Below are 25,922 nucleotides of genomic sequence, written 5' to 3'. Positions count from 1 at the left end.
AGAGTGGTGAGAATGTGGAACTCGCTGCCACAGGGAGTGGCTGAGGCGAATAGCGTAGATGCATTTAAGGGGAAGCTAGATAAGCACCCGAGGGAGAATGGAATAGAAGGGTATGTTGATGGGGTGAGATTAAGAAGGGTGGGAGGAGGGTGGTGTGGAGCATAAACACCGACACGGACCAGTTGGGCCGAATGGCATTAAGGGAAATGGGCAAAAGGCTGGTATATGGAATAAGGTCGCAGATCAGCCTTGATCTCACTGAATGGCAGAACAGGCTTGAGGGCTCCATGGCCTCCTCCTGTTCCTATGTGCCTGTTTCTGTGTTGTAAATGCGATGTAGCACCCTTTAAAATCAAACAGAGACTGCGACCAGCCAAGCGTTAACCGTCGCACCGACTGCCCATTAGAGGTCACCCGCCACGTACCCGGGAACGTCGGACTGCTGCCGGCGTCTCCCGCCATGACGGCACCGGCTCCTTCCACGTCTTTCCGCCGCGGTTCCGACTGGCTGGCCTGGTCCTGGATAGGCGTCACCGTCTGCACTTCCTGGTGTCTGTGCGTCACCTCCGTGTCGTCCTCGAGGGGCGCGGCGAACTTGTGAGTGTCCATGAGGGCGGAGAACCTGCGGCGGACGGTGAGCGGCGGGCTGGAGTCGCTCTCGCCGTAGGAGGACTCGGACGCTGAGAGGCGCTTCCTGAAAATGATGTAGATCAGAGAAAATGAGGGGGAGTGGGGGGGGATTAGGCATCAGAGAAGAGGCGAGCCCGAGCACCCCGTGGACATCACCTGCCTCCTCCCCCCACACGGCTTTCCCAAACATTCCCGCAATGTCCGAATTCATTCGCTTTAAAACAAAATCAAAATACCGCGGATGGCCGGTAAACACTCGGTAGGCCAGGGAGCATCCCAAACAACACTGAGCCAATCAAGGAGATATTGTGACAGACAAAGAGGTAGGTTTTAAGGAGCATCTTAAAGGAGGGTTGTCTTATGAGGAAAGGTTGAGCAGGTTGGGCCTATACTCATTGGAGTTTAGAAGAATGAGAGGGGATCTCATTGAAACATATAAGATTCTGAAGGGGGATTGACAGGGTAGATGCTGAGAGGATGTTTCCCCTCGTGGGGAAATCTAGAACTAGGGGGCATATTTCAGAATAAAGGGGTCGCCCAATTAAGACGGAGATGAGGAGGAATTTCTTCTCTCAGAGGGTCGTGAATCTTTGGAATTCTCTACCCCAGAGAGCTGTGGAGGCGGAGTCAGTGAATATATTCAAGGTGGAGAATAGACAGGTTTGAGCTACAGGGGAGTCAAGGGTTATGGGGAGTGGACGAGAAAGTGGAGTTGAGGCCAAATTCAGATCAGCCATGATCTTACTGAATGGCGGAGCAGGTCCGAGGGGCCAAGTGGCCTATTCCTGCTCCTATTTCTTATGTTCTAGGAGAGAGAGGCGGAGAGGTTTGGGGAGGTAATTCCAGAGCTTAGGGCCCCAGGCAGCGAAAGGCACGGCCGCCAATGGAGGGACAAGGGAAGTGGGGGGGTGCGCAAGAGGCCAGAATTGAAGGAGCGCAGAGATCTGGGAGAGTTGTGGGGCTGGAGGAGATAGGGAGGAGGGGCGAGGCCATGGAGGGATTGGAAAATAAAGATGAGAATTTTATCGAGGAGTAAAGGGGCAAGAGTGTTACAGGACGGCATACTTGGAGCTTAGATAGGAGAGGAACCTTCAAGGGAGCAATGTAACTGCACGACTTACATTTCAGGTGAGCTCGTCCTCCAGCTCTTGTCCCGGGTGCTGATGGAGCCCAGCCCCTCCATCTTCTCACTCTTCTCCTCCTTATGCTTGTTTAGGTTGCGTCTGGTGACGACCGGGGCTTTCTGCTCCTCGTGCTGCGTGAGGCGCTCCATGCTGCTGTAAACCTGCACATGTTGCAACCAGCGTTAGCACAGCGACCACTCACCGCCTCCGCCCGCGCGCGGGGAACACCGAGGGACGGGAGGGCACCCGGTATTTTCAACAGTACCGAAACAGGAGGAGCAGAAAAGGAAATTCCAGAGCCTCCAGATTCGACATCACTGTCGGCGGTGCCGTCTTTCAGACGAGATGCTAAGCGGAGGCCCCGCCTGCCCTCAGGTGGACGTAAAAGATCCCGCGGCACTATTTTGATCCTGGGGTGGTGAAAGGTGCTACAGGAAACTTTTTTTTATCTGGCACCGACGGGACCGACGTGGTGCTGGTTCATCAACAATTCTGGATAATCGAAAGCTATAGTAAAAGATATGGAGCTGAGAGCTCCGTATAAAGCAACAAACCCTGTTGCTTAGCAACAGGTTCAGAACAATGGCCACAAGCTCCAAGCGTCTCTGTAGCTTAGCAACAGCTGCAGCCACACCCTTGCACAGCAACAGATCGAGGAAGGCAAGTAATAAAACTTACCTGAACCTACTCCTGAATTTTGCTGGTTAACCGAGATTTCCGGTTATTTAGGTGCCGGTAAATCAAAAGTTTCCTGTATATAAATGCAAGTCTTTCTTTCTCGGGGCGATTTACATTAATACACAGGGCCCACCAGGAGTGCGTATTGGGAAATTGCGTATCCCTAGTTCCTGATTCTCTGACCATTAACGTCAATGGTCTGAATATCACAGCAACAAAAATGTGAGCCTTTAACATATTGGCCCAGAAATTCGGGTCTCCGCGGGTGAGTACGCAAGGGGTACTCACCCGTAGGCCCAATGGAAGTGCCGGTTTGCTGCATGCACTGTGCATGCGCGGGAAACCGGCACTTCCATTCCCCTGAAAGAAGGGGTTCACAGGTCGAACGCGTGCGCCGGAGAGGCAGCGTGTGCGCATCGAACTTACGTTTTTTTCCCAGGTTTTCCCGGGAAGGTAAGTCTCCAGAAGTTAGACATTTAAAAAGCAGTCGCAAGGCCTGCTTTTAACAAGGTAAGTGGTGAATTAATTAAAATTAAAACATTTTTCCACAGGTTTATTATTTTTAAATACTTTAAAGAAAGGTAAGTTTATTTTTAGCCCCGTTAGAAAATAAAATTATTTTTTTCAAAAATTTAAATTATTGTTTAAAATAGTTCTTTCATATAATTTATAGTTTATTTAAAAAATGTGATGTTTTAAAAAAAAATTATTTGAAGTTTTAGTGATGTTTTGGGGCTTGTAGTATTTATAGGTTTGACAGCCCTTCCTGTCAAAATTATGAATGAAGCATTCCCTGCTACCATTGGCTCTCCATGGTCCACGTGATCCCAGGGGACGCATCGAACTAACTGCGCCCCTGGGATACGCAAGCACTGCGCGCCGGCAGTTGGAGCAGGCCCAGGATCGGAATTCCACGCGGGTCCACAGCTCAATGGCCGGCGCGCTAGGTAAGTGCAGGTCGGGGGCTTGCACCCACGGGAAGCCCCCGACCCGAATTTCTGGGCCAATAAAACGCCCCCAGCTGCTTCACAGGAGCGTTATCGGACAAAATTTGACACCGAGTCACATAAGGAGATATTAGGACAGGGGCTTGGTCACAGAGGTAGGTTTTAAGGAGTGTCTTGAAGGAGGAAGGAGAGGTAGAGAGGCGGAGAGGTTTAGGGAGGGAATTCCAGAGCTTAGGGCCCAGGCAGCTGAAGGCACGGCCAATGGTGGAGAGATTAAAATCAGGGTTGTGCAAGGGGCCAGAATCGCAGAGACCTCAGAGTGTAGCAGGAGGAGGTTACAGAGATAGGGAGGAGAGAGAGAGATTTGAAAACAAAGACGAGCATTTTAAAATCGAGGCGTAGTCTGACCGGGTGGGTCGGCGAGCACAGGGGCTGATGGGCGATCGGGACTTGGCGCGAGTTAGGACACGGGCAGCCGAGAGTTTTGGACGAGCTCAAGTTTCTACGGAGGGGTGGGTGCACAGTTTCCCGACTCGGATGGGCCTAGGCTGGGAGTGCTGAAGTGGAGCCTGGTTCCTATAATTCCATATGTTATGGGTGTGAGAATCAGCTGCTGCAGTCATACTGGAGGCCTGTAGGTGTCACTGCATGTTCTCAAAACCCTATTGGGAAAATCAGTGGAGTCAGAATAGAACGAAAGCAAAATACTGCGGATGCTGGAAATCCGAAATAACAACAGAAAACGCTGGAAAAGCTCAGTAGGCCAGGGCAACATCCGTGGAGAGAGAAACAGAGTCAACGTTTCAGGTCGAAGACCCTTCTTCAGAACTGAGGGAAAAAAAAGCAGGAAATGAAACAGATTAAAAGGCCAGTTTGGAGGTTGGGAAATGGGGGAGGGGATGAAAGAACAAAAGGGAAGGTCTGGGAGAGGTGAAGAGACATTAAGAGATATTCAAGGCGAGACGAGATGGTAATAGGACAGGTAAAGAGACAAAGGATGGCTCTGGATGAAGTGTGAAATGCGCTGGCAGAGTGAGAGACAGCTGCCATGTGGGAGAGAGAAAAAGGAAAAGGCACAAACCAAAGGTGTGGATAAAAAATATATAAAAATATAATCGGGGCCGAGGTTATGATCTGAAATTGTTGAACTCGATATTGAGTCCGGAAGGCTGTAAAGTGCCTAATCGGAAGATGAGGTGCTGTTCCTCGAGCTTACGCTGAGTAAGAATGGAAGGTTTTTTTATTCGTTCATGGGATGTGGGCATTACTGGCAAGACCAGCATTTATTGCCCATCCCTAATTGCCCTCGAGTAGGTGGTGGTGAGCCACCTTCTTGAACCGGTGCAGTCCTTGTGGTGAAGGTGATGGTCTTATTATAGTTTCTTTTAGCAGTTTGATACTGAGTGTCTCGCTGGGCCATTTCAGAGGGGCAGTTAAGAGTCAGCCACATTGCTGTGGGTCTGGAGTCACATACCGGCCAGACCGGGTAAGGGCGGTAGATTTCCTTCACCTAAAGGGCATTAGTGAACCAGATGGGTTTTTATTTATTTAATTAATTGAATTTAAATTCCCCAGCTGCCATGGTGGGATATAACTCACATCTCCAGATCAGGCCGTGGGATTATTAGTCCAGTAACATAACAATTATGCTACCCTATAATGACAGAATACTGGTGCGTGCATTTAGCCTATTGAGCCTACTCTGTCTAATGGAGCTTGTATAACTGCAATGTCTGACTCTTTTGAGCTTGTTTGAAAGGAAAGGAAAGTCTAAGGGAGCACTTCTTCAAAATATTCCTCGGTTGTATATGTCGAGAAAAAAATAGTCATTTAGAAATAAACAGTTTACTGTATTAACGCTTTCTCGCACTTTTAGCCATTTTGGGTCTCTTTCTTTCCGGTGTCCTCTGGGACAGGAACGATGGTCTACATATGTTGCCGGTTGCTTGTTTTCCCGGCGTTGGGAAGTTCCGGATTGCCGCCCAGCCCGAAGTTGAACCTTCACTAATATCACTGAGAGGAGTGGCTCCGGGAGGCCAGCCGATCAGGCGCTACCCAAACCTGGACCGGCCCAACCTTTCTAACTGTCCTGCTGGGCATTCTGCGCAAAGTGTGGAAAATTTCACACACCTGCCATTGCAGTGTATTGAAATCCTCGCCACAACACCGATTGGTCTTCACCTCCCAAACCCGCCACCTCCTCCACCTAGAAGGACAAGGGCAGCAGGCGCATGGGAACACCATCACCTCCAAGTTCCCCTCCAAGTCACACACCATCCTGACTTAGAAATATATCGCCGATCCTTTATCGTCGCTGGGTCATACCATGAACCTATCCTGACCCCAGACCCCTGCCAGTGCCGTATTATAACTGTCCTCTGGGAGGTTCTCCAGAGCAGTTCCGGGAGTCACTCTCTGTCAGGGCGGCCAAGGTACTTTCACAAGACCACTTGGCAAGGATTGGAAAACTCATCAGGTGAGAAACACCCTGACATGAATCAGTCATTCATGAAAGAAAGACTTATGAAATAATACTGAGCGGCCTGCGGGTGGCGGTGTCCAGGGAGAGTATAAATACTCGGGCACGGGCCCAGCTTGCGCAGGACATTCTTAACAGGAACTAGTGAAGGACACAACTAGACCTCCATGTTGTAAAACAGCTGATTAAAGCTTTGTTTAATGCTTAGACCAAGTGCCTAGTAGTTTCCTTACGTCACACCCCATCCACCACCTTAAACATTCACTCTCTCCACCACCGGCGTACCGTGGCTGCAGTGTGTACCATCTACAAGATGCACTGCAGCAACTCGCCAAGGCTTCTTCGGCAGCACCTCCCAAACCCGCCACCTCTTCCACCTAGAAGGACAAGGGCAGCAGGCGCATGGGAACACCATCACCTCCAAGTTCCCCTCCAAGTCACACACCATCCTGACTTGGAAATATATCGGCCGTTCCTTCATCGTCGCTGGGTCAAAATCCTGGAACTCCCTCCCTAACAGCGCTGTGGGAGCACCTTCACCACACGGACTGCAGCGGTTCAAGAAGGCAGCTCACCACCACCTTCTCGAGGGCAATTGGGGATGGGCAATAAATGCTGGCCTTGACAGCGACGCCCACATCCCGGGAACGAATGAATCAAAAAAGAAAAGCGGCTTGCATTCTCCGAATTACCTTAATAAATCGGGGAGAGCAGGAGGAAAACTGTCGAATTTCCACTGGTTCATCTTCGTTGGTGTAATCCTCATCGTAGGAATTGACATGGTGATATCGATCAGAGCGAGCTGCAGAGGGAGGGAGAGAGAGAGAGAGAGAGAGAGAGACAGGGCACCATTTCAGATTCACAGCGAGGGAGTGAAATCCCACCGTTTCCTCTCACCCCCCCTTGTCCGGTGCTCTTCCTGATCGTAGTTTTCCTGGACTATAATCCTTCCAACAATGCCCTAACTCCTCCCTGACTGCCTCTGGGGCCGCTGATGCTAGGAGGCCAGTTAAGAGTGGCGACATATCCTCCTCTGAACCTCCCTTCCCCCCATGGGGAAGGTACCTCTCCTGCGCGCTACCCCTCTCCAAGTAGTGAGGCCGAGATCAGGCACTTGGTGGAGCAGTCGTTCGGTGGACACAGCCTCCTATCTGTCTCACTGTGTGCTACTGAATCTCATAACTTCAAGAAAATTGAGATTTTATAAAGAGATCATAACTCCTCCCACTATTCGTATGGCCTCCTCCTCCCCCCATCCCCCCCCCTCCCCCCCCCCCCTTCTTCCTCAACATATAAGGCCTTGCTCAGTAGAAAAGCACTTGCTGTCAAAGTAGCTGGTGTCCTCTTCTGACTCCAGGTGTGGAATGAATTCCGCCTTCTGCCGCAGCAAGCTATTCCAGTCCAGGTCTTTGAAGAAACCGTGTTGCTTAACTTCATAGGTGCCCCCTGCAGAGAGAGGAGAATTGGGATTAGGACGACACAAGATCTGTAATGTCCAGGTGCTACTGGCCTTCGGAAACTAACCACGCACGCCAATGGCCACTATCTTGCGAGAACCAATGGTGCCCTGACTGTGTGTGAGACGCTCCACGGCTCCAGGATGATTTGAAAGAACAGGGAAGCACCAGTGGCTCCTGAGTGACCGGGGCTACCACCTTCGGCCCGAGCAAAATGCAAATGCAACAGAGCACATGCCTCAACCAGAATTAATGCTGAACACACCTTCAGTAGGCTGAAGCAAAGACTCAGTTGTGGACACTGATTTGGAAGGTCCTGCTGTATATACAGTCCAGCAACAGTCTCCAAAAATCATCGGCATGTGGTGCAGCTTTGCAGTACAGCAGAGTTACAGTGCAGCAGTAGGGTGAGGAAGTCCAGGGCCAACTAATACCAGAGGAGGACAATAGGAAAGATGAGGAATAAATGGATGAAGACTACAACCAGACTTGCCCGATTTGTTGCCATACAGTGGCCCAATGTTAGGCCATCCATTTTGATAAGAACATAAAAAATAGGAGCAGGAGTCGGCCATACGACCCCTCGAGCCTGCTCCACCATTCAATAAGATCATGGCTGATCATCGACGTCAACTCCACTTTCCCGCCCGATCCCCATATCCCTTGATTCCCCGAGTCCAAAAGTCTATCGACCTCAGCCTTGAATATACTCAACGACTGAGCATTCACAGCCCTCTGGGGCAGAGAATTCCAAAGATTCACAACCCTCTGAGTGAAGAAATTCCTCCTCATCTCAGTCTTAAATGGCCAACCCCTTATCCTGAGACTATGCCCCCTTGTTCTAGACTCTCCAGCCAGGGGGGAAACAACCTCTCAGCATCTACCCTGTCAATCCCCCTCAGAATCTTGTATGTTTCAATGAGATCACCTCTCATTCTTCTAAACTCCAGAGAGTATCGGCCCATTCTACACAATCTCTCATCATAGGACAACCCTCTCATCCCAGGAATCAATCTAGTGAACCTTCGTTGCACCGCCTCCAAGGCAAGTATATCCTTCCTTAGATAAGGAGGCCAGAACTGTGCCCAGTACTCCAGGTGTGGTCTCACCAAGGCCCTGTACAATTGGAGCAAGACGTCCTTACTCTTATACTCCAACCCCCTTGATCTACTGCACACCTTCCATCTGCAGCTACCTTTAATAGGTGTCTTCACAAAGAAGCTCTCTAGACCAAGGGGACATAAAATAAATTATTTTTTTCCCTTAAATATGAGAAGAATACGTGACACTTAATGTTTCTCATCCTATTGCTTCCCCTTAGTGAGTTTGTGTGGCGTGTGAGCAAGGGAGTTCTCCCCGGTGTCCTGGGGCCAATATTTATCCCTCAACCAACATCATTAAAATCAGATTATCTGGGTGATTATCACATTGCTGCTTGTGGGAGCTTGCTGTCTGCAAATTGGCTGCCGCGTTTCCCACATTACAACAGTGACTACACTTCAAAAGTATTTAATTGGACGTAAAGTGCTTTGGGACGTCCCGAGGTCGTGAAAGGTGCTATAGAAATGCGAGTCTTTCTTTCATGATGTAAACCATTATGTTTAAAATGGCAGGAATGCTGATATTCATAAACTCTTTGGGAATTGCATTATTATTGCCAGTGGGTAATCTTCCCCTACTTGTAAAGTGTTGAGATGTAAGCTTATTTCCACAGGCGGAGAATGAACTCCATGGTATTGAGCCGCACCGACTGCAGCGGTTCAAGGCGGTGGCTCACCACCACCTTCTCAAGGGGCAACTAGGGATGGGCAATAAATGCCGGCCTTGCCAGCGATGCCCACATCCCATGAGTGAATATTAAAAAAAATTGGGACGGAACAGGCTTGAATACAACATCATGGATCTAAAAAAATTCATGCTCCAGGCTTGACTTCTGACAGAAATCAGTTGCATCCAAATTGGTTACAAACCCCATTCGCTGGGGGAGAACTTCAGTTGCAAAATCACCGCTGGATTTTTACATCTCATGTGGAGAAAAATATTTACAAAGTTCTTGTAGTGTCCGTGTGTAGATAAAGACACTGAAGACAGGAGTTGGTTCATAGGTATTTACTAAGCAAGTCTGGGGGGGGTTCTAAAGGATATACACAATATACAGGCTTATATAGCCCAAGTGGCAATTACCGGCATTACGCACACCTGGGGCTCTTAAAGGCACATACACCACAATTGCTCTTAAAGGCACATACACCACAATTCCTCCCCTTCTAGCTAACTAGTACATCATATTTTAAGTAATTATTAATTACATGTTATATGCAAAATAATATACATTGCTGTATTAATTAATTATAAGTTAGTCTCTCAGGAGGCTTCCTGACTCGGTCCGGATAACGCCTCGGGGGTGTAGTAGTTTCTGGTGGTGTAGTAGGTTCTTCTGGCAAGGCTGATTTGGCTTGAAGGCCAGTGTCGGGTTCATCGGGTTCCAGTATCACCGGATCGGAGGTAGATATGGGTATCTCTACTTCATCGTTAGATGTATAGCGTGGTGGTGTAGGTTGTCCCTTTTCGGATGACTTGATGATTTGGTCAGCATGGCGCCTTATTATGCTTTCTCCGATGTCCACGGTATACATCAGTGGTCCTAGTCGTGTGCATAGTTCCAGGCTGCCATTTCTCGGTACGGTAGTCCCGGGCCAAAACCGGTTGGCCTATCTGGAAGGCCCTAGTTGGCCTTTCATTCATGCCCTGAAACTGCCGGTTCTCCACGTCCCTTCGGATGTTGGGCTTGACCAAATCCAGCCGGCATCTTAGGTTTCTATTGTAGAACATCATGGCGGGAGTTTGGTTTGTAACCATATGTGTTGCATTCCTATATGCAAATAAGAAGTTATCCACCTTGTGCTGAAGTTTTATGTCTTCATTACCCATGGCCTTTATGGCCTTCTTAAAGGTCTGGACAAACCTTTCAGCCAATCCATTGGTGGCGGGATGGTATGGGGCGGACGTGTAGTGCTTTACCCCATTGTTCTTTAAGAACTTTCTGAATTCTTCGGACACAAATTGCGGTCCATTATCAGAACATATCTGTTCCGGCAGCCCATTCCTGGCAAATATGGTCCTTAATACTGTGATGGTTTTTTCCATGGTGGTGGAGGACATCTTTATTACCTCCGGCCACTTGGAGTGTGCATCAACTGCGATTAAGAACATTGAGTCCATAAATGGACCAGCAAAGTCGATGTGCACCCTTTGCCAGGGAGATGAGGGCCACTCCCATGGATGTAGAGGGGCCTGTGGCGGAGCATTTTGGACCTTCTGGCATCCTAGGCAGCTCTTGGGCATGTCTTCGATGTCTCCATCGATACCTGGCCACCATACAAACGCCCTAGCTAGGTTCTTCATTTTCACTCCACCCAGATGCCCCTCGTGAAGCTCCTTTAGCACTTTATCCTGGAGTTTGGGTGGAATCACCACTCTGGATCCACACATCAAGGTTCCTCGGCACACTGACAGCTGTTCTCTTCTTTGCGAGAATGCTGGCAACAGTGGTTCGCCATGTGCTGGCCATCCCTTCATTGTTAAATCGTAGACCCGTGAGAGAGTAGGGTCATTTCTGGTCTCCCTTTCAATGGCAGAATTTGTCACCGGTAGACATTCCACTATGGTAGAGTGGAATATCTCTACTGGGTCTACTGTAGGTGCCTCTTCTATCGTTAGCAACGGCAGGCGCGATAAACCGTCAGCATTCCCATGTTGTTTTGACCCTTTGTATTCAATGTTGTATTGGTGTGCCCCTAGAAAAAGGGACCACCTCTGTAGTCTTTGTGCCGTCATAATGGGGACACCCTTCTTAGGGTTGAATATGGAGATGAGGGGTTGATGGTCAGTCAGCAAGGTAAATTTTTGTCCGTGTAGGTAATGGTTGAATTTCTTCACTCCCCATACCATGCTGAGTGCTTCCCTGTCTATCTGGGAATAGTTACGCTCAGCTGAGTTCAATGAGCGTGACGCAAAAGCTATCGGCCGTTCCGAGCCATCAGGGAATCTATGGGACAATACCGCTCCTATGCCGTAAGGGGATGCATCGCACGCCAGTCTGATTGGTAGTGATGGGTTGTAATGAGCCAAAACTTTCTCGGATGTGATTAAGTCTTTACATTTATGGAAGGCACGTTTACAGTCTTCGTTCCATTTCCAAATCACTCCTGTGTGTAGAAGATCATTAAGAGGGTGTAGAATAGTTGATAAGTTCGGTAAAAATTTATGATAGTAATTTATTAATCCCAGGAATTACCTCAATTGTGAAACATTTTCAGGTGCTGGGGCTTTTATAACTGCTTCAATTTTTTCAGGTGACTTATGCAACCCTTCCTTATTAATTATGTGGCCACAATATGATATCTGATTTTGGAAAAATTCGCACTTGGGGCGATTTGCTCGTAGGCCCCGTTCTTTCAGCCTAGTGAGCACCTGCTCCAAATTGGCAAGGTGCTCGTTGTCATTTTCTCCTGTTATAAGGATGTCGTCTAGGTAACACTGAGTCCCCGGAATCCCTTGCAGGACTTGCTCCATAGCTCTTTGCCAGATAGCTGGAGCTGATGCTACTCCAAAAACCAGTCGATTGTACTGGTACAGGCCTTTGTGTGTGTTTATTGTGAGATACTTTTTAGAGGTCTCCTCAACCTCCATCTGTAGATATGCCTGTGCCAAGTCAATTTTTGTGAACCGTTTTCCTCCGGATAGTGAGGCGAAAATATCTTCTATCCTCGGAAGAGGATACTGTACCATGTGAAGGACCGGGATTACAGTCACCTTAAAGTCACAGAATCACAGAAACCCCACAGTGCAGATAGAGGCCATTTCGGCCCATCGAGTCTGCACCGACACATATCCCACCCGATTCCCGTAACCCCTACATATCCCACCCTATCCCCGTGTATTTAATCCCCCTAACACTAAGGGTCAATTTATCGTAACCAATCAACCTAACCCGCACATCTTTGGACTGTGGGAGGAAACCGGAGCACCCGGAGAAAACCCACGCAAACACGGGGAGAATGTGCAAACTCCACACAGACAGTCACCCGAGGCCGGATTCGAACCCGGGTCCCTGGCACTGTGAGGCAACAGTGCTAACCACTATGCCACCGTGCTGCACACTATGCCACAGATGCGAATTTTTCTCTGTTCCTCAGTTATTTTTCAATGCTTTTTTCATGACTGGAACGATGGGTGTTGCCCATTCGCTCCAATCTATTTTGGATAATACGCCTGCCTTTTCCAAATTCTCCAGCTCTGCCTCAACTGCCGGACGTATTGCGTATGGCACCGGTCTTGCCTTAAAATTTTTTGGAATTGCTGCATCTTCCACTTTTATTGAGGCGGTGATGCCTTTCAAGGTTCCTAGTTTCTCTTGAAACACTTCTTTGGCGTTGGCCAAGATGTCTTTTAATCGTTCAGGTATGATGTCATCATTGTTTTTTTCCTTACTGGTCACCGTCAGTGCCTGAATGGAGTGCCAGTCTAAACGTATCTTCCTTATCCATTCACGTCCCAACAACGGTGGACCACCATCTTGTAGAATGTATAAATACAACTTTTGTATTTCTTTGCCGTTGTATACAACAGGCACCTTTATTTTTCCTTTGGGGTATACTTTCTGCCCCGTATATGTTTTTAAGATAATGGATGTGTCTTTTAGAGGTATATGCGAAAATAGCCTCTCGTAATCTCGTCGATTTATTACGGTTAGAGCTGATCCTGTATCTAGCTCCATTTTAACTGGGGACCCTGCTATTATGAGGGTAACCCAAATGGTCTGGTAATCTTCATTGGCAATTACATTATGTAATTTGAGAGAGCTTAGTCTCTTGTTCCCGGAGTCGCTATCGCTCTTCTGGTCTTTGGAGCTACTGTCCGTCATCATTTGTACCTTTCTGTGCTTTTCCTTATTGATTCTTTTCCCGTTAGTGGATTTTTTATTTTCAGATCGGCATACACGTGGAATGTGTCCCATCTTTCCGCATCGCCTGCATGCTTTTTCTTTGAACCAGCAATCCCTCTGGTCATGGTTGGATCTGCCGCAGCGATAACATCTCTCAAAACCCCGTGTCATTTCATGGGTGCCGAAGTCCTGTGGCCTTTGCTGTATCTTTGCTGCTCCTATTGCACTGAAAGCCTTGTCCAGTGTTAAATCTTTTCCAGAAGATACCTTTTTTTGTGTTTCTACACTTAGGGGATCGCAGATGAATTTGTCTTGCAGAGAATCTGCCAGTCCTGCCTCGAATTGGCAGTGTAGGGTATCAACAATCTCCTCAAAATTCTTGTCCATCGGTTCGGCTGGAGTGATTAAGTTGCGTAACAGCTTGTATGTTTCTGCGCCCATTAGATCCAGAAGCACTGAAGCTTTTTTTTCATCTTCTATTCCATTTGCGGTGCAAAACACCTCCACTCTTTCTACATATGTGGTCCAATCCTCTATCTTATCAAAAACATCAATAGTGCCAAAGTTAGGCTCTGTTTCGTTATCAAAAGCATCAATATTGCCAGACTTAGGCATTTCAAAAAAAAGATATGGCGCTTCCCGCGCTTTTTTTTTTCTGTATCAACGATATGGCGCTTCCTGCACTTTCCCGCCGCTGCTACCGATAACAACGCTGTTTTACTGTCATTTCCGTTTATTCACTGTTGGAGACTCGTTCCCGACGGAGGTCTAAACGCTGACCTGCTTGCCGCACCGGCCGTCTCCCGAGTGCACCCTCCCAGTCCGTTATTGCTTGCCTCCGATTTCGCTGCCTGTCTCAGCTGTAGAGCCCGCCGCTGGAGCCCCAGCCTGACGCCCAGGAAGGATTAGCGCAGTACCTGCCACCAGCTTGGCCAGCTGGTGAAGCCACAGTTTCTATTACTTCCTTGAGTCTTCTGGACGCTGGAGGAATCGATGTCCTTGAGGTGCTGCCGAATTGCAGGTAAGTCCGTTTCCACTTCGTCGCCACTGTAGTGTCCGTGTGTAGATAAAGACACTGAAGACAGGAGTTGGTTCATAGGTATTTACTAAGCAAGTCTGGGGGGGGTTCTAAAGGATATACACAATACACAGGCTTATATAGCCCAAGTGGCAATTACCGGCATTACGCACACCTGGGGCTCTTAAAGGCACATACACCACAATTGCTCTTAAAGGCACATACACCACAGTTCTCAGTTTACATGCATGCACTAAGCTGGGGCTATTAGGGCCGAGTTTATGAATCCGTACTCTCGACTGATTTAGACAATCAGCCCTATAACCTACAGTACTTTCTATACATTTCCCTTAGCAGAGAGGTCAATAACCGAGGGGGCATTGATTTAAAGTAATTGGTCGGAGGTTTAGAGGGGAGTTGGGGAGAAGTTTTTTCACCCAGAGGGCGGTGAGGGGTGTTGAACTCACTGCCTGAAAGGGTGGTAGAGGCAGAGACCCTCATCACATTTAAAAAGTACAGGAAACTTTGTGCTATCCGGCACTGACGGGACCGAGCTGCTGCCGTTGCCTAAGAAGTGCCCTACACTCCAGAGTTAATGTTGAAAGAAACGGAGATTCTTATCTCCGTATCTGACAACAATCACTGTTGCTTAGCAACATCTTCTAAACACTCGTGTGTGGCTGCAAGGGTCTGTAGCTAAAGCTGTTGCTATAGCTACAGACCTTGCACTGCTTGACTGTGGAAAAAAAAGCAAAGAAAACAAACAAGAAGAATAAAAAACGGCACCTGATTTCTGCCGGTGGCTCCAGTTTGCCGGATAGCTCACCTCCGGATAGCACAAAGTTTCCTGTACTTGGGTATGCACTTGGAGAGCCGTAACCTCCAGGGCTACGGACCAAGAGCTGGAAAGTGGGGTTAGGCTGGGATAGCTCTGTCGGCCGGCATGGACACGATGGGCCACACAGCCTCCTTCGGTGCCGTAAATTTCTACGATTCTATGAAATGTATGGAATCTATGTGTGGAAACGGTCTTGTAATCAGGCCTTTAGCTTTATACTTGAGAGGGAACTGTCACTTGTTTATTGAGGTCACCAACATAAATGGTTTTTCAATTCACTTTGTCGATAGGAGGTCACTAACAACTTCAAAAGGAGGGCACTATCCCCCCACTCCCCGGAGTGCAGTGTAGCATTTCTCCATCAAACATCAAACATTCAGCAGCTTTTAGCTCTTTGAGATAATTGTGACTGCCAGATAAATGTGCCACTAATTTTGCTGAAACACTGACCTGTTCGATGCTTCCCTCTCAATTGCCATTAACATAAAAATTGCCAATTTGAACTTCTGTGTGCCTCGGCCTATTTAATGATATCGCAGCAATTGATGCCGGAACAGGGCGCACTTAACAAAATCTATGTTGCAACAAAAGTGATTAGGTTTCAAAAATTGTGCTGAGTCCGTCTACAAAATTTGGCAGTGGATGGACCTGATTTAATGTGATGAGCGTTACAAAGCCGGCAATTATCAAATATGCTATATGCTTGGATCAGGAATTGTGTGAAGTGAAAGTGAACAGCGAGCGGAAACTGCCTGCAACGGGAGCGAATGGAAGGGTTTGACACATTGGCCCAGCACACACCACAGTGAATGGAAGAGATTCTGTGCATTGTGGTTGTACGGAATGGGAGTGAATGAGTCGTAGTTTGGCCCATTGATGTTGTATGCAAATGGAATGGGTGGCAAGTACTTTGGTACATTGGCATTTATACAATGGGGCTGAATTGGAAGGAATTGGAGACACTGGCATTGCACGCAGAAGGAATGAATGGGAAGGGTACGGTACATCAACATTGTATATAAAATGAGTGAATTGAAAAGGGACTGGTACATTGGTATTGTACATAATGGGAGAAAATTGGAAGGACTCTGGTACATGGGAGTAAATGGGAAGGGTACAGCACAGTAGCATTGTATAGAATGGGAGGAGTCTGATATATTAGCATTGTATAGAATGGGAGGAGTCTGGTATATTAGCATTGTATAGAATGGGAGGAGTCTGGTATATTAGCATTGTATAGAATGGACGGAGTCTGGTATATTAGCATTGTATAGAATGGACGGAGTCTGATATATTAGCACTATATAGAATGGGAGAAGTCTGGTATATTAGCATTGTATAGAATGGGAGGAGTCCGGTATATTAGCATTGTATAGAATGGGAGGAGTCCGGTATATTAGCAGTGTATAGAATGGGAGGAGTCCGGTATATTAGCAGTGTATAGAATGGGAGGAGTCTGGTATATTAGCATTGTATAGAATGGGAGGAGTCCGGTATATTAGCAGTGTATAGAATGGGAGGAGTCCGGTATATTAGCAGTGTATAGAATGGGAGGAGTCTGGTATATTAGCATTGTATAGAATGGGAGGATGCCGGTATATTAGCATTGTATAGAATGGGAGGAGTCTGGTATATAAGTATTGTATAGAATGGGAGGAGTCTGGTATATTAGCATTGTATAGAATGGGAGGAGTCTGGTATATTAGTATTGTATAGAATGGGAGGAGTCTGGTATATTAGCATTGTATAGAATGGGAGGATGCCAGTATATTAGCATTGTATAGAATGGGAGGAGTCTGGTATATTAGTATTGTATAGAATGAGAGGAGTCTGGTATATTAGCATTGTATAGAGTGGGAGGATGCCAGTATATTAGCATTGTATAGAATGGACAGAGTCTGGTATATTAGCATTGTATAGAATGGGAGGATGCTGGTATATTAGCATTGTATAGAATGGGAGGAGTCTGGTATATTAGCATTGTATAGAATGGGAGGATGCCGGTATATTAGCATTGTATAGAATGGGAGGAGTCTGGTATATTAGCATTGTATAGAATGGGAGGAGTCTGGTATATTAGCATTGTATAGAATGGGAGGAGTCTGGTATATTAGCATTGTATAGAATGGGAGGAGTCTGGTATATTAGCATTGTATAGAATGGGAGGAGTCTGGTATATTAGCATTGTATAGAATGGGAGGATGCCGGTATATTAGCATTGTATAGAATGGGAGGAGTCTGGTATATTAGCATTGTATAGAATGGGAGGAGTCTGGTATATTAGCATTGTATAGAATGGGAGGAGTCTGGTATATTAGCATTGTATAGAATGGGAGGAGTCTGGTATATTAGCATTGTATAGAATGAGACTGTGTTTCATCTCTTGGCACAGGCAGCCTCTTCCTTGTTGAACACAATTTCCAAAATTTTTTTTTTAAAGTTATGAACAGAATATAATAGGACAGACATTTTACTAACGTGTCAACACTCGCGGATAATTGATGCCTAATTGGACAGAAGTTTAGGTTTATGTCCTTGCCTTCACTATAGGATAAAAGGGATTTTAAATTACGTTTTAAAATGTGTTGAATTGTCAGTGTTATTATCCATGTGAGGTCAGGGAGCTCGTGTCCCAGTGGCGAATCAACAGTGTCACCCCCATCGCTTTAAAAACTGTTAAATGCACTAACGTTTCAATCTACATTGGGGTAAAATCCTTCCTACATTACAACAGTGACAACACTTCAAAAAGTACTTCATTGGCTGTAAAGCGCTTTGGAATGTCCTGAGGTCGTGAAAGGCGCTGTAGAAATGCAAGATCTTACTTAGATTAAAATAATGCAGGGAACAATTTGGAATGGCTGCGTTAAGCGCCTGTACGAGAATAGCGCCAGTTGTCATTTCCAACCTCAAATTCTGAGGGTGACGGCATACCTGAAGGCAGAAGAACAATGGGAGCGAGGAAAGGTCCCGCCCGATACAACGGTCCCTACCCGGGGTGGGGTTGCCTACCTGTCCCCAGCCTGTCCAATGGGTTGTTCTGCAGGAGACTGGAAATGAGGTGTTGAGCATCCGCTGGGAGGGCCTCTTCACCATCAGGCCACATGATGTCATCTGGAAACAAAACACAACTTTCAGAGAAAGGAGCTGGAAACATAGGGGGTTTGTCGCTAATGGCCCTTCATTATCAGTTTTTAATTAAAGCTTTGTTGATGCAAATCCCACATGCAGCCTTTCGATCAAATAAAATGCTGGCCCTCTACTTCCCATTGTCCTTTTAATGCATGTTTAATGCAAATTGATGTGAAGGATGTAACAATTAACCAATTACTTATTATAGCACAAGAGGACCTCTTGTGAAGCTGGAAGGGGGAATTCTCCAACTCATCCTGTCCCACTCACACCCATGCTACTCTCCTTAGCCGGAAGTGTAAGACAGTCCAGTTCATAGATATCCACATCAATGGCACTCCACCAGGAGGCTGCTTAGATGACGAGGGAGGTGCTGCTTTCTCTCTGGTCATTTCTCCTCAGATGACCAAGTCAGATTATAAGAACATAAGAAATAGGAGCAGGAGTCGGCCATTCGGCCCCTCGAGCCTGCTCCGCCATTCAATAAGATCATGGCTGATCTTCGACCTCAACTCCACCTTCCTGCACTATCCCTTGGTTCCCTTAATATCCAAAAATCTATCGATCTCTGTCTTGAATACACTCAACAACTGAGCCTCTACAGCCCTCTGGGGTAGAGAATTCCAAATATTTACAACCCTCTGAGTGAAGAGTTAACAAATTAACCAGCCCGGGTATGAATATGAGGCAAGAGTGGGACTCAATCTCATCTGCTGATTGAAATTCTAATCTGCTATTGGAGGTAATGACAGGGCCTAATTACTGGCAGGGCCTTTTTGAAATCTGTTCCTGGAATCTGGGCGTCGCTGGCAAGGCCCAGCATTTATTGCCCATCCCTAGTTGCCCTCGAGAAGGTGGTGGTGAGCCGCCTTCTTGAACCGCTGCAGTCCGTGTGGTGAAGGTGCTCCCACAGTGCTGTTAGGGAGGGAGTTCCAGGATTTTGACCCAGCGACGATGAAGGAACGGCCGATATATTTTCAAGTCAGGATGGTGTGTGGCTTGGAGGGGAACTTGGACGTGGTGGTGTTCCCACGCGCCTACTGCCCTTGTCCTTCTAGGTGGTAGAGGTCGCGGGTTTGGAAGGTGCTGCTGAAGAAGCCTTGGCGAGTTGCTGCAGTGCATCTTGTAGATGGTACACACTGCAGCCACGGTGCGCCGGTGGTGGAGGGAGTGAATGTTTAAGGTGGTGGATGGGGCGCCAATCAAGCAGGCTGCTTTGTCCTAATTACCGGCAAGGCCTGATGGCTCCTATTTAAAACTTTAAAATAACCAGAACCTGGATAGTTGCGTCAAGAATATTTAACTAATTTATGGACAGGCATTTTATTTCTTCACCTTAGAGCAGGAGTGTACAAATATTTTTGCCTTCCTGGGCCACTTACATATATAGTGCTTCAGGGGCCAATTATAAAATTTAAATCCATGGTCCTTTTAATTTGCACACACCTCAAGCCCCGGACATTAAGAAATTTTGGTGTTCTGAATTGGGATTTATCCATCATTGAGGCAACAATGCTAAGAACAGTCCTATCTAAACCTCCCGGCCCACAAAATTCAAATAAGACACTCCAAATGAGGAATAAGCACAATTAGAATCGAGTTGCCTGGACTTTAAGAGCCAGATAACCAGGGCTCATTGGCCACGTGTTGCCCAGGACCACAGTTTGAACATCCCTGCCCTAGAACGTAGAGTGTAGCCACGGACACAAACATCGAGTGGGGTTCACAGCACCTGACTGGGATTCCAAAACCTACCGCTGATGACTTGACCAAACAGCTCCTCGGGGGTGTCACCAAAGAAGGGAACGCACCCCACCAAGAATTCATACAGTATAATGCCCATTGCCCACCAGTCGACCGGCTTCCCGTATCCCTGCCGCAGGATTACCTCGGGGGCAATGTACTCAGGAGTTCCACACACCTGCAACACACAGTCAATGTTAGAATGTCTTGCAGTCGGCTACTTTGCACTTCTTCTGCATCCCACCGACCCTTGCCTCACCCTTGTAATTGGTCCCAAGTCCCACTCTGTGGAATTCCTTCCCTAAACCCCTCTGCCTCTCGACCTCGCAGTCCTCCTTTAAGACCATCCTTATTTCTTTGGCCAAGGGTTTGGTTACCCTCCTCCCCCCCACCCCCAATCCCTCCTTCTTTGGCTCGGTGTCCAATTTTCTCACATCACTATGAAGCATCTTGGGACGTTTCTCTACATTAAAAATGCAACTGGTTGTAACTACCCTGTTCCTGGGACTAGGGACAGGGTCACTGGCAAGGTTTGGAAACTAAGCAGAGCCAGGTCCTGGTTAGTACCTGGAGGGGTGACCATCAGGGAAGACCAGGTGCAGAAGGTCACAGAAGGAGCCCCGAGGAGGGGTGGTTGGTGAAAAGGTCACGGAAGGAGCCCCAGGAGGGGTGGCTGGTGAGCAGGCCCAGGCGGTGGGCTGAAGATTGTCAGACAGGAGGAATAGTGGAAATGGAATGGCGGCGCGCACAGACGCAGTGGCTTTGCTTCTCCCAGGACGGTGCTATTTACGTTTAATGTTATTTGTACTAGACTCATGGGAGCTTGCAAGATCACATTTCGTTGTACAATGACAATAAAGTATTATTATTATTATAGATGGACAAACAATACAATTGAAGGTTTAACTCCAGGCTTATTGTTTGCTCAATAAACATTAATTCCCAGTGCTTCTAAGCAGTATTAGCTGTGAGCAGATGGAGCTCAGTGTGGGGAAGTGTGAGGTCATCTACTATGGACCTAAGAAAGATAGAACAACAACAATTTGTATTTATACAGTGCCTTTAACATAGTAAAATGTCTCAAGGCGCTGCATTGGAGTATTTTAAGATAACAAATTTGATCGATCCACATAAGGATAAATTAGGGCAGGTGACCAAAAGCTTGGTCAAGGAGGCAGGTTTAAAGGAGCGTCTTAAAGGAGGTAGCGAGGCAGACAGGTTTAGGCAGGGAATTCCAGCGCTTAGGGCTGAGATAGTAATGCTGCTGATTGCTCCTGAGGCCAACTCCAGATTGATGGGGGGATTCGCGGTGATAAGTAGCTGTTAGATAATTACGATGGGTGCCAACAAAGTGAACGTCTTGGTCATGGACTTATCACTGCTAAAAATGTCGGAAAAATGGACCTGCTGCATCTATTCACTGGATCATTTCATCACTGGGTCTGAGAGACAGCTTTAGTTAGAAAATGTGACCAGGGAGGGAGGGGAGGACTGAGTGGTACAGTGGTTTAAAGAAAGAAAGAACTTGCATTTCTATAGCGCCTTTCACGACCTCAGGACGTCCCAAAGCTCTTTACAGCCAATGAAATACTTTTTGAAGTGGAGTCACTGTTGTAATGTGGGAAACGCAGCAGCCAATTTGCACACAGCAAGCTCCCACAAACAGCAATGTGATAATGACCAGATAATCTGTTTTAGTGATGTTGATTGAGGGATAAATATTGGCCAGGACACCAGGGAGAACTCCCCTGCTCTTCTTCGAAATAGTGGCCGTGGGGTCTTTTACATCCACCTGAGAGAGCAGACGGGGCCTCGGTTTAACGTCTCATTCAAAGGACCTCACCTCCAACAGGGCGGCACTCCCTCAGCACTGCACTGGGAGTGTCGGCCTAGATTTTGTGCTCAAGTCTCTGGAGTGGGCCACTGTCTTTTCACTGCTCGGATTTGGTTCGAATCTGCTCCTCTTTCACTGACGGCTGCGGAGGCCCTTGTTCAAAACGGATTTGCACAATCACATCCCATTTCCGATCGCAAAGCCTCCCAAAGTTTGGGACCAACTCACACTAAACTATGATCCCCTTCAGAGGGCTCAAGAGGGATAGGCCTTGTAAGAACCGGAAGATTTTATACAGATACGCTGTTCTGAAGTTAAGATTAATGAAAGAAGGTGTTGGTGCAGACGAGAGGAGTTCTACTTTGCATGTGGCCATGCTATTGTACTTAGAGCTGAGCGTGCTCGAAGTAGAAAATATCTTTCATTCTGCAACACTAAGATCCCTCCTCTTGATTCAGGCAAAGGAATTTTTAAAAAACAAGCATTTAATGTTCCGACCTGTTTATCCAGGAATTCCCTGGCATCCTTTTCAATGTGACCCTCGTACAGGTTCGTGGTGAGACTCATGAGGCCGATTTTAGAGAGCCCGAAGTCTGTTAGCTTAATGTGACCCATCGAGGTTATCAAGAGACTGTAAGGCAAGAAGCAACAAAGTGATTTAGCAGAACACGATTCTTAACAAAATAGAGGGAGAGAGAGAGAATCCAACAATTAGACTGACTGCAGGTCTGCCGGTGGCTGCTCGTGGCCCGGTCAGGAGTTGAGCAGGTTGGCAGTTTCATAAGGAATTTTAGGAATACGAAAAGGTCACGGCTCTCGCGAGGCCGACAGGCGTGTTTCCTATACAAAAGCAAAATACTGTGGATGCTGGAAATCTGAAATAAAAACAGAAAATGCTGGGAACACTCAGCAGGTCAGGCAGCATCCGTGGAGAGAGAAACAGAGTTAACGTTTCGGGTCGATGACCCTTTGTCAGAACTGGAAAAAGTTGGAGATGTAACAGGTTTTTAAGCAAGTGCGGGGGCAGGGAGAGGGGGGAGGGGAGGAAAGAACAAAATGGAAGGTCTGTCATACGATGGAAGGCAGGAGAGATTAAAAGACAAAAGGGATGATGGTGCGAGGCGAAAGGAGATGGTAATGGAACAAGTTAAGAGACAAAAGATGGCTCTTGATGAATTGTAAATGGCGATGGCTGAATGAAAGACAGCTGACGTGTGAGAGAGAGAAAAAAAATGGGAAAAAAAAGATAGGGGCAGAGGTTATGGTCTGAAATTGTTGAACTCGATGTCGAGTCCAGGCGAGTTCCTTTCGTCTCTTCCTCTACCATAAAAGTACCGATGGACCTTTGGGTCCTGCGGCTACTCAACGGGCCTATGGCTCAGGCCGGTTGGTCATATTCCTGGAGGTTTGATCACATGACCTCTAACCTCCCCGCCCCATCAATCTGCCTTTCTCTCTCCCCCCACCCCCCCACAATTTTTTTTTACAACCAATAAACAAAAGCGTTCAAAAGGAAAATGAGAAAGACGCACCATTTCTTTTAATGCTGCGGTGACTTTCTCCCGAGTTGCTCGCGGCCGTGTCCTGGAGATTAATAGTTAATTCCTGGAGACTCCAGGAAAACCCTGTGGGGTTGTGGCCTGTTTCCATACAGCAGTCAGTTCCAAACACATGCATAATCAAGGTATAAAAGTCCAACGAACTGAGCCCCTTCCCATTTACTCCCCTTGCAGGAATTCAAGGATCTCAAGTGAGTATGTTTTACTTCCATTATCTGGAATCCAAATGAGCCAAAACAACTTCCTATTCACTTCCGGCATAGAATTCCAGGACTACATATTTCCCATTCACTGCAAAGAATTCTGAGGGATTAAGCTCCTTCCCAATCATACTATCTTCACATGGAATTCCAGTGGGCCGTTTTTACTCTTGCTGTGTCAAAGTGTAAAATATCCTCCGATTGTCTCCCTTTGTAATTATCACTGACACACTTGGGATGAAAATTCAGATTCTGCCTCAGACTAAATGTCGGAAATCCGGCACCAGATCGGCCGTGGTTCCCTGAAATGGAAGGAGGTCTGTGATTGGTTTCACTTGTCTCACCAACGCCCCAGAGGATCACTGCTGCTTAATCCACTCAATACAGTCAGACACCGCCACAGGCAGCGGCCTGTTGGAGAAACCGCATTACTTTGGTGGAATGTCTGCCTTTGTTCAGTCTTTCCTTCTCTTTCTGCTCCGACTGAATGCCACCATATACAAACTGATCGCCTGTTTCTGTGCTGCATGTTCTGTGTGATAATCCTTAAATCATCGCTATTTCTTGGTAAACCATTAGGAGGAAAAATTCAGCTGTTTGCGCCTCCCGTTAGCGCCTTAAGAGGGCGCTAATGGGGCGCAAAGCAACTAACGCCCGGGCGCGGCGATGTTTGCGCCGCTCGCGAAATTAACTAGACATTTTGCGGCAGTGCTAAACACTACCGCCACGATCTCCTGCGCTGGCAGATCGTGACATCAGTCGAGTGCGCAACGCCCCGGTAGCGCCCCGGACCGGATATTGAGTGGCGCCCCCTGCCTTACCGCCTGCCGCTAGCAATGACAGGTTGAGGGGAGCGTTTTGCAGTCAGAAAGGGACTGGGGGAGCGCTATTTAAAGGCGACCGCTTCCTACCTTTCTTTGTGGGTGACATTTTTGCACCACGCAGTCAGAGAGAGAGAGAGAGAGAGACTTCTGGAGAGATTCAACGCTGTGTGAAGGAGTTTTGGGTACTGAGCAGCACTTTGCAGGTTTATTTTGATTTGCCCTTCCTTGCTTCGCCAGCGCTCTGAGGTAGCGCCTCGCTCCTCGGCCTTTGCACCTTAAGACAGGTGTGAAGTGCCTGATTTAGCGCTCCAATCACCTCCAGGGGCGATAAAAGCCAAGTTTGCTGTCGGAGGCGATAATTAGTGCCAGGCGCTAAACTTTGCGCACGGCCAATAATGGCGCCCCAAATGGGGCGATACTGAATTTTTCCCCCTTAATGCCTTAATCAGATCTCAACCGTTTAGAATTATAGAATGGTTACAGCACAGAAGGAGGCCATTCGGCCCGTCGAGCCCGTGCCGGCTCTCTGCAAGAGCACTTCAGCTAGTCCCCGCTCCCCCGCCCTTTCCCCGTAGCCTGCAAAACATTTTCCTTCAGGTGCTTATCCAGCTCCCTTTTGAAAGCCACGATTGAATCTGCCTCCACCACCCTCTCAGGCAGGGCATTCCAGATCCTAACCACTCGCTGCGTAAAAGAGTTTTTCCTCATGTCGTATAATTGTGCGATGTTCTTGATGCCTGTTTGTTCTATGAGTGATGACAAAAGACCCTGACATTCAGTGTGCTGGTTGGAGGATTTAATCTAAGACAATGACTGTTTGATTTGAGAAGCACTCCACACTGTTACCGTCAGTGCCTCATTGAGAAAAACCTGTTACAAAGAACATGCATTAATATCTGGCTGATTTTTCCCTACTCATGTCTGTGCTTTGCTTAAATATTTAAACATTATAGTTGAGATGAAAAGTGTTCATATAACACTCCTCTGTCCACGATTTAAATGGAGGTATTAAACCAGTTAAAATAGACACTGCATCACAATAGTGGATAGAGGACTGTGTTGAGAATGTGTTAAATGCTTATCTGCTAATATCTGGGCTAATGGCGTTGATATAATTAAAATAACTGGAATAGAGGAAGAACAAACTGCATTTACGTAGGTGGTCCCACAAATAATAATGTGACAATGACCAGACAATCTGTTTTTTGTGATGTTGTTTGAGGGATAAATATTGGCCAGGACACCGGGGAGAACTCCCCCTGCTCTTCTTCGAAATATTGGCCGTGGGATCTTTTACATCCACCCGAGAGAGCAGACGGGGGCCTCGGTTTTAGCGTCTCATCCGAAATGATGGGGGTGGGGAGGGAGTGAAATCAGATCACAGTCTAAATGCTTTGTGGCTGGCAGAAGTGAACTGAAAATCGTTCTTGAGCAAGCCCAGCCTCCGTTAGATCTAACAGCTGGCTTGGAGCAAGCTGTGAACCATGAAAACCTCAGTAACTGATGGCTTCA

At 47.2% G+C, this 25,922-nt stretch overlaps 1 protein-coding gene across 1 annotated transcript in view; it reads right to left on the bottom strand.

Moving 5' to 3' along the window:
• Nucleotides 1–25,922, bottom strand: part of LOC147097705 (microtubule-associated serine/threonine-protein kinase 1-like) — a 142,015-nt gene that overhangs the window by 23,948 nt on the left and 92,145 nt on the right. Inside the window, exons 14-20 of the mRNA XM_085971734.1 lie at nucleotides 22,326–22,458; nucleotides 20,006–20,171; nucleotides 18,131–18,232; nucleotides 7,182–7,304; nucleotides 6,551–6,660; nucleotides 1,752–1,915; nucleotides 426–694 (exon numbers count right to left, since the gene is read on the bottom strand). Of these exons, the coding sequence (XP_085827860.1) occupies nucleotides 426–694; nucleotides 1,752–1,915; nucleotides 6,551–6,660; nucleotides 7,182–7,304; nucleotides 18,131–18,232; nucleotides 20,006–20,171; nucleotides 22,326–22,458 (1,067 nt within the window). The remainder of the gene's footprint in view (nucleotides 1–425; nucleotides 695–1,751; nucleotides 1,916–6,550; nucleotides 6,661–7,181; nucleotides 7,305–18,130; nucleotides 18,233–20,005; nucleotides 20,172–22,325; nucleotides 22,459–25,922) is intronic.

This window comes from Somniosus microcephalus, chromosome 31, assembly GCF_052327205.1.
Source record: "Somniosus microcephalus isolate GS21.2 chromosome 31, FLI_Smic_1.0, whole genome shotgun sequence".
Taxonomy (NCBI): domain Eukaryota; kingdom Metazoa; phylum Chordata; class Chondrichthyes; order Squaliformes; family Somniosidae; genus Somniosus; species Somniosus microcephalus.
The sequence above is the reverse complement of the archived record's forward strand: the minus strand, read 5'-3'. Positions and strand labels throughout refer to the sequence as shown.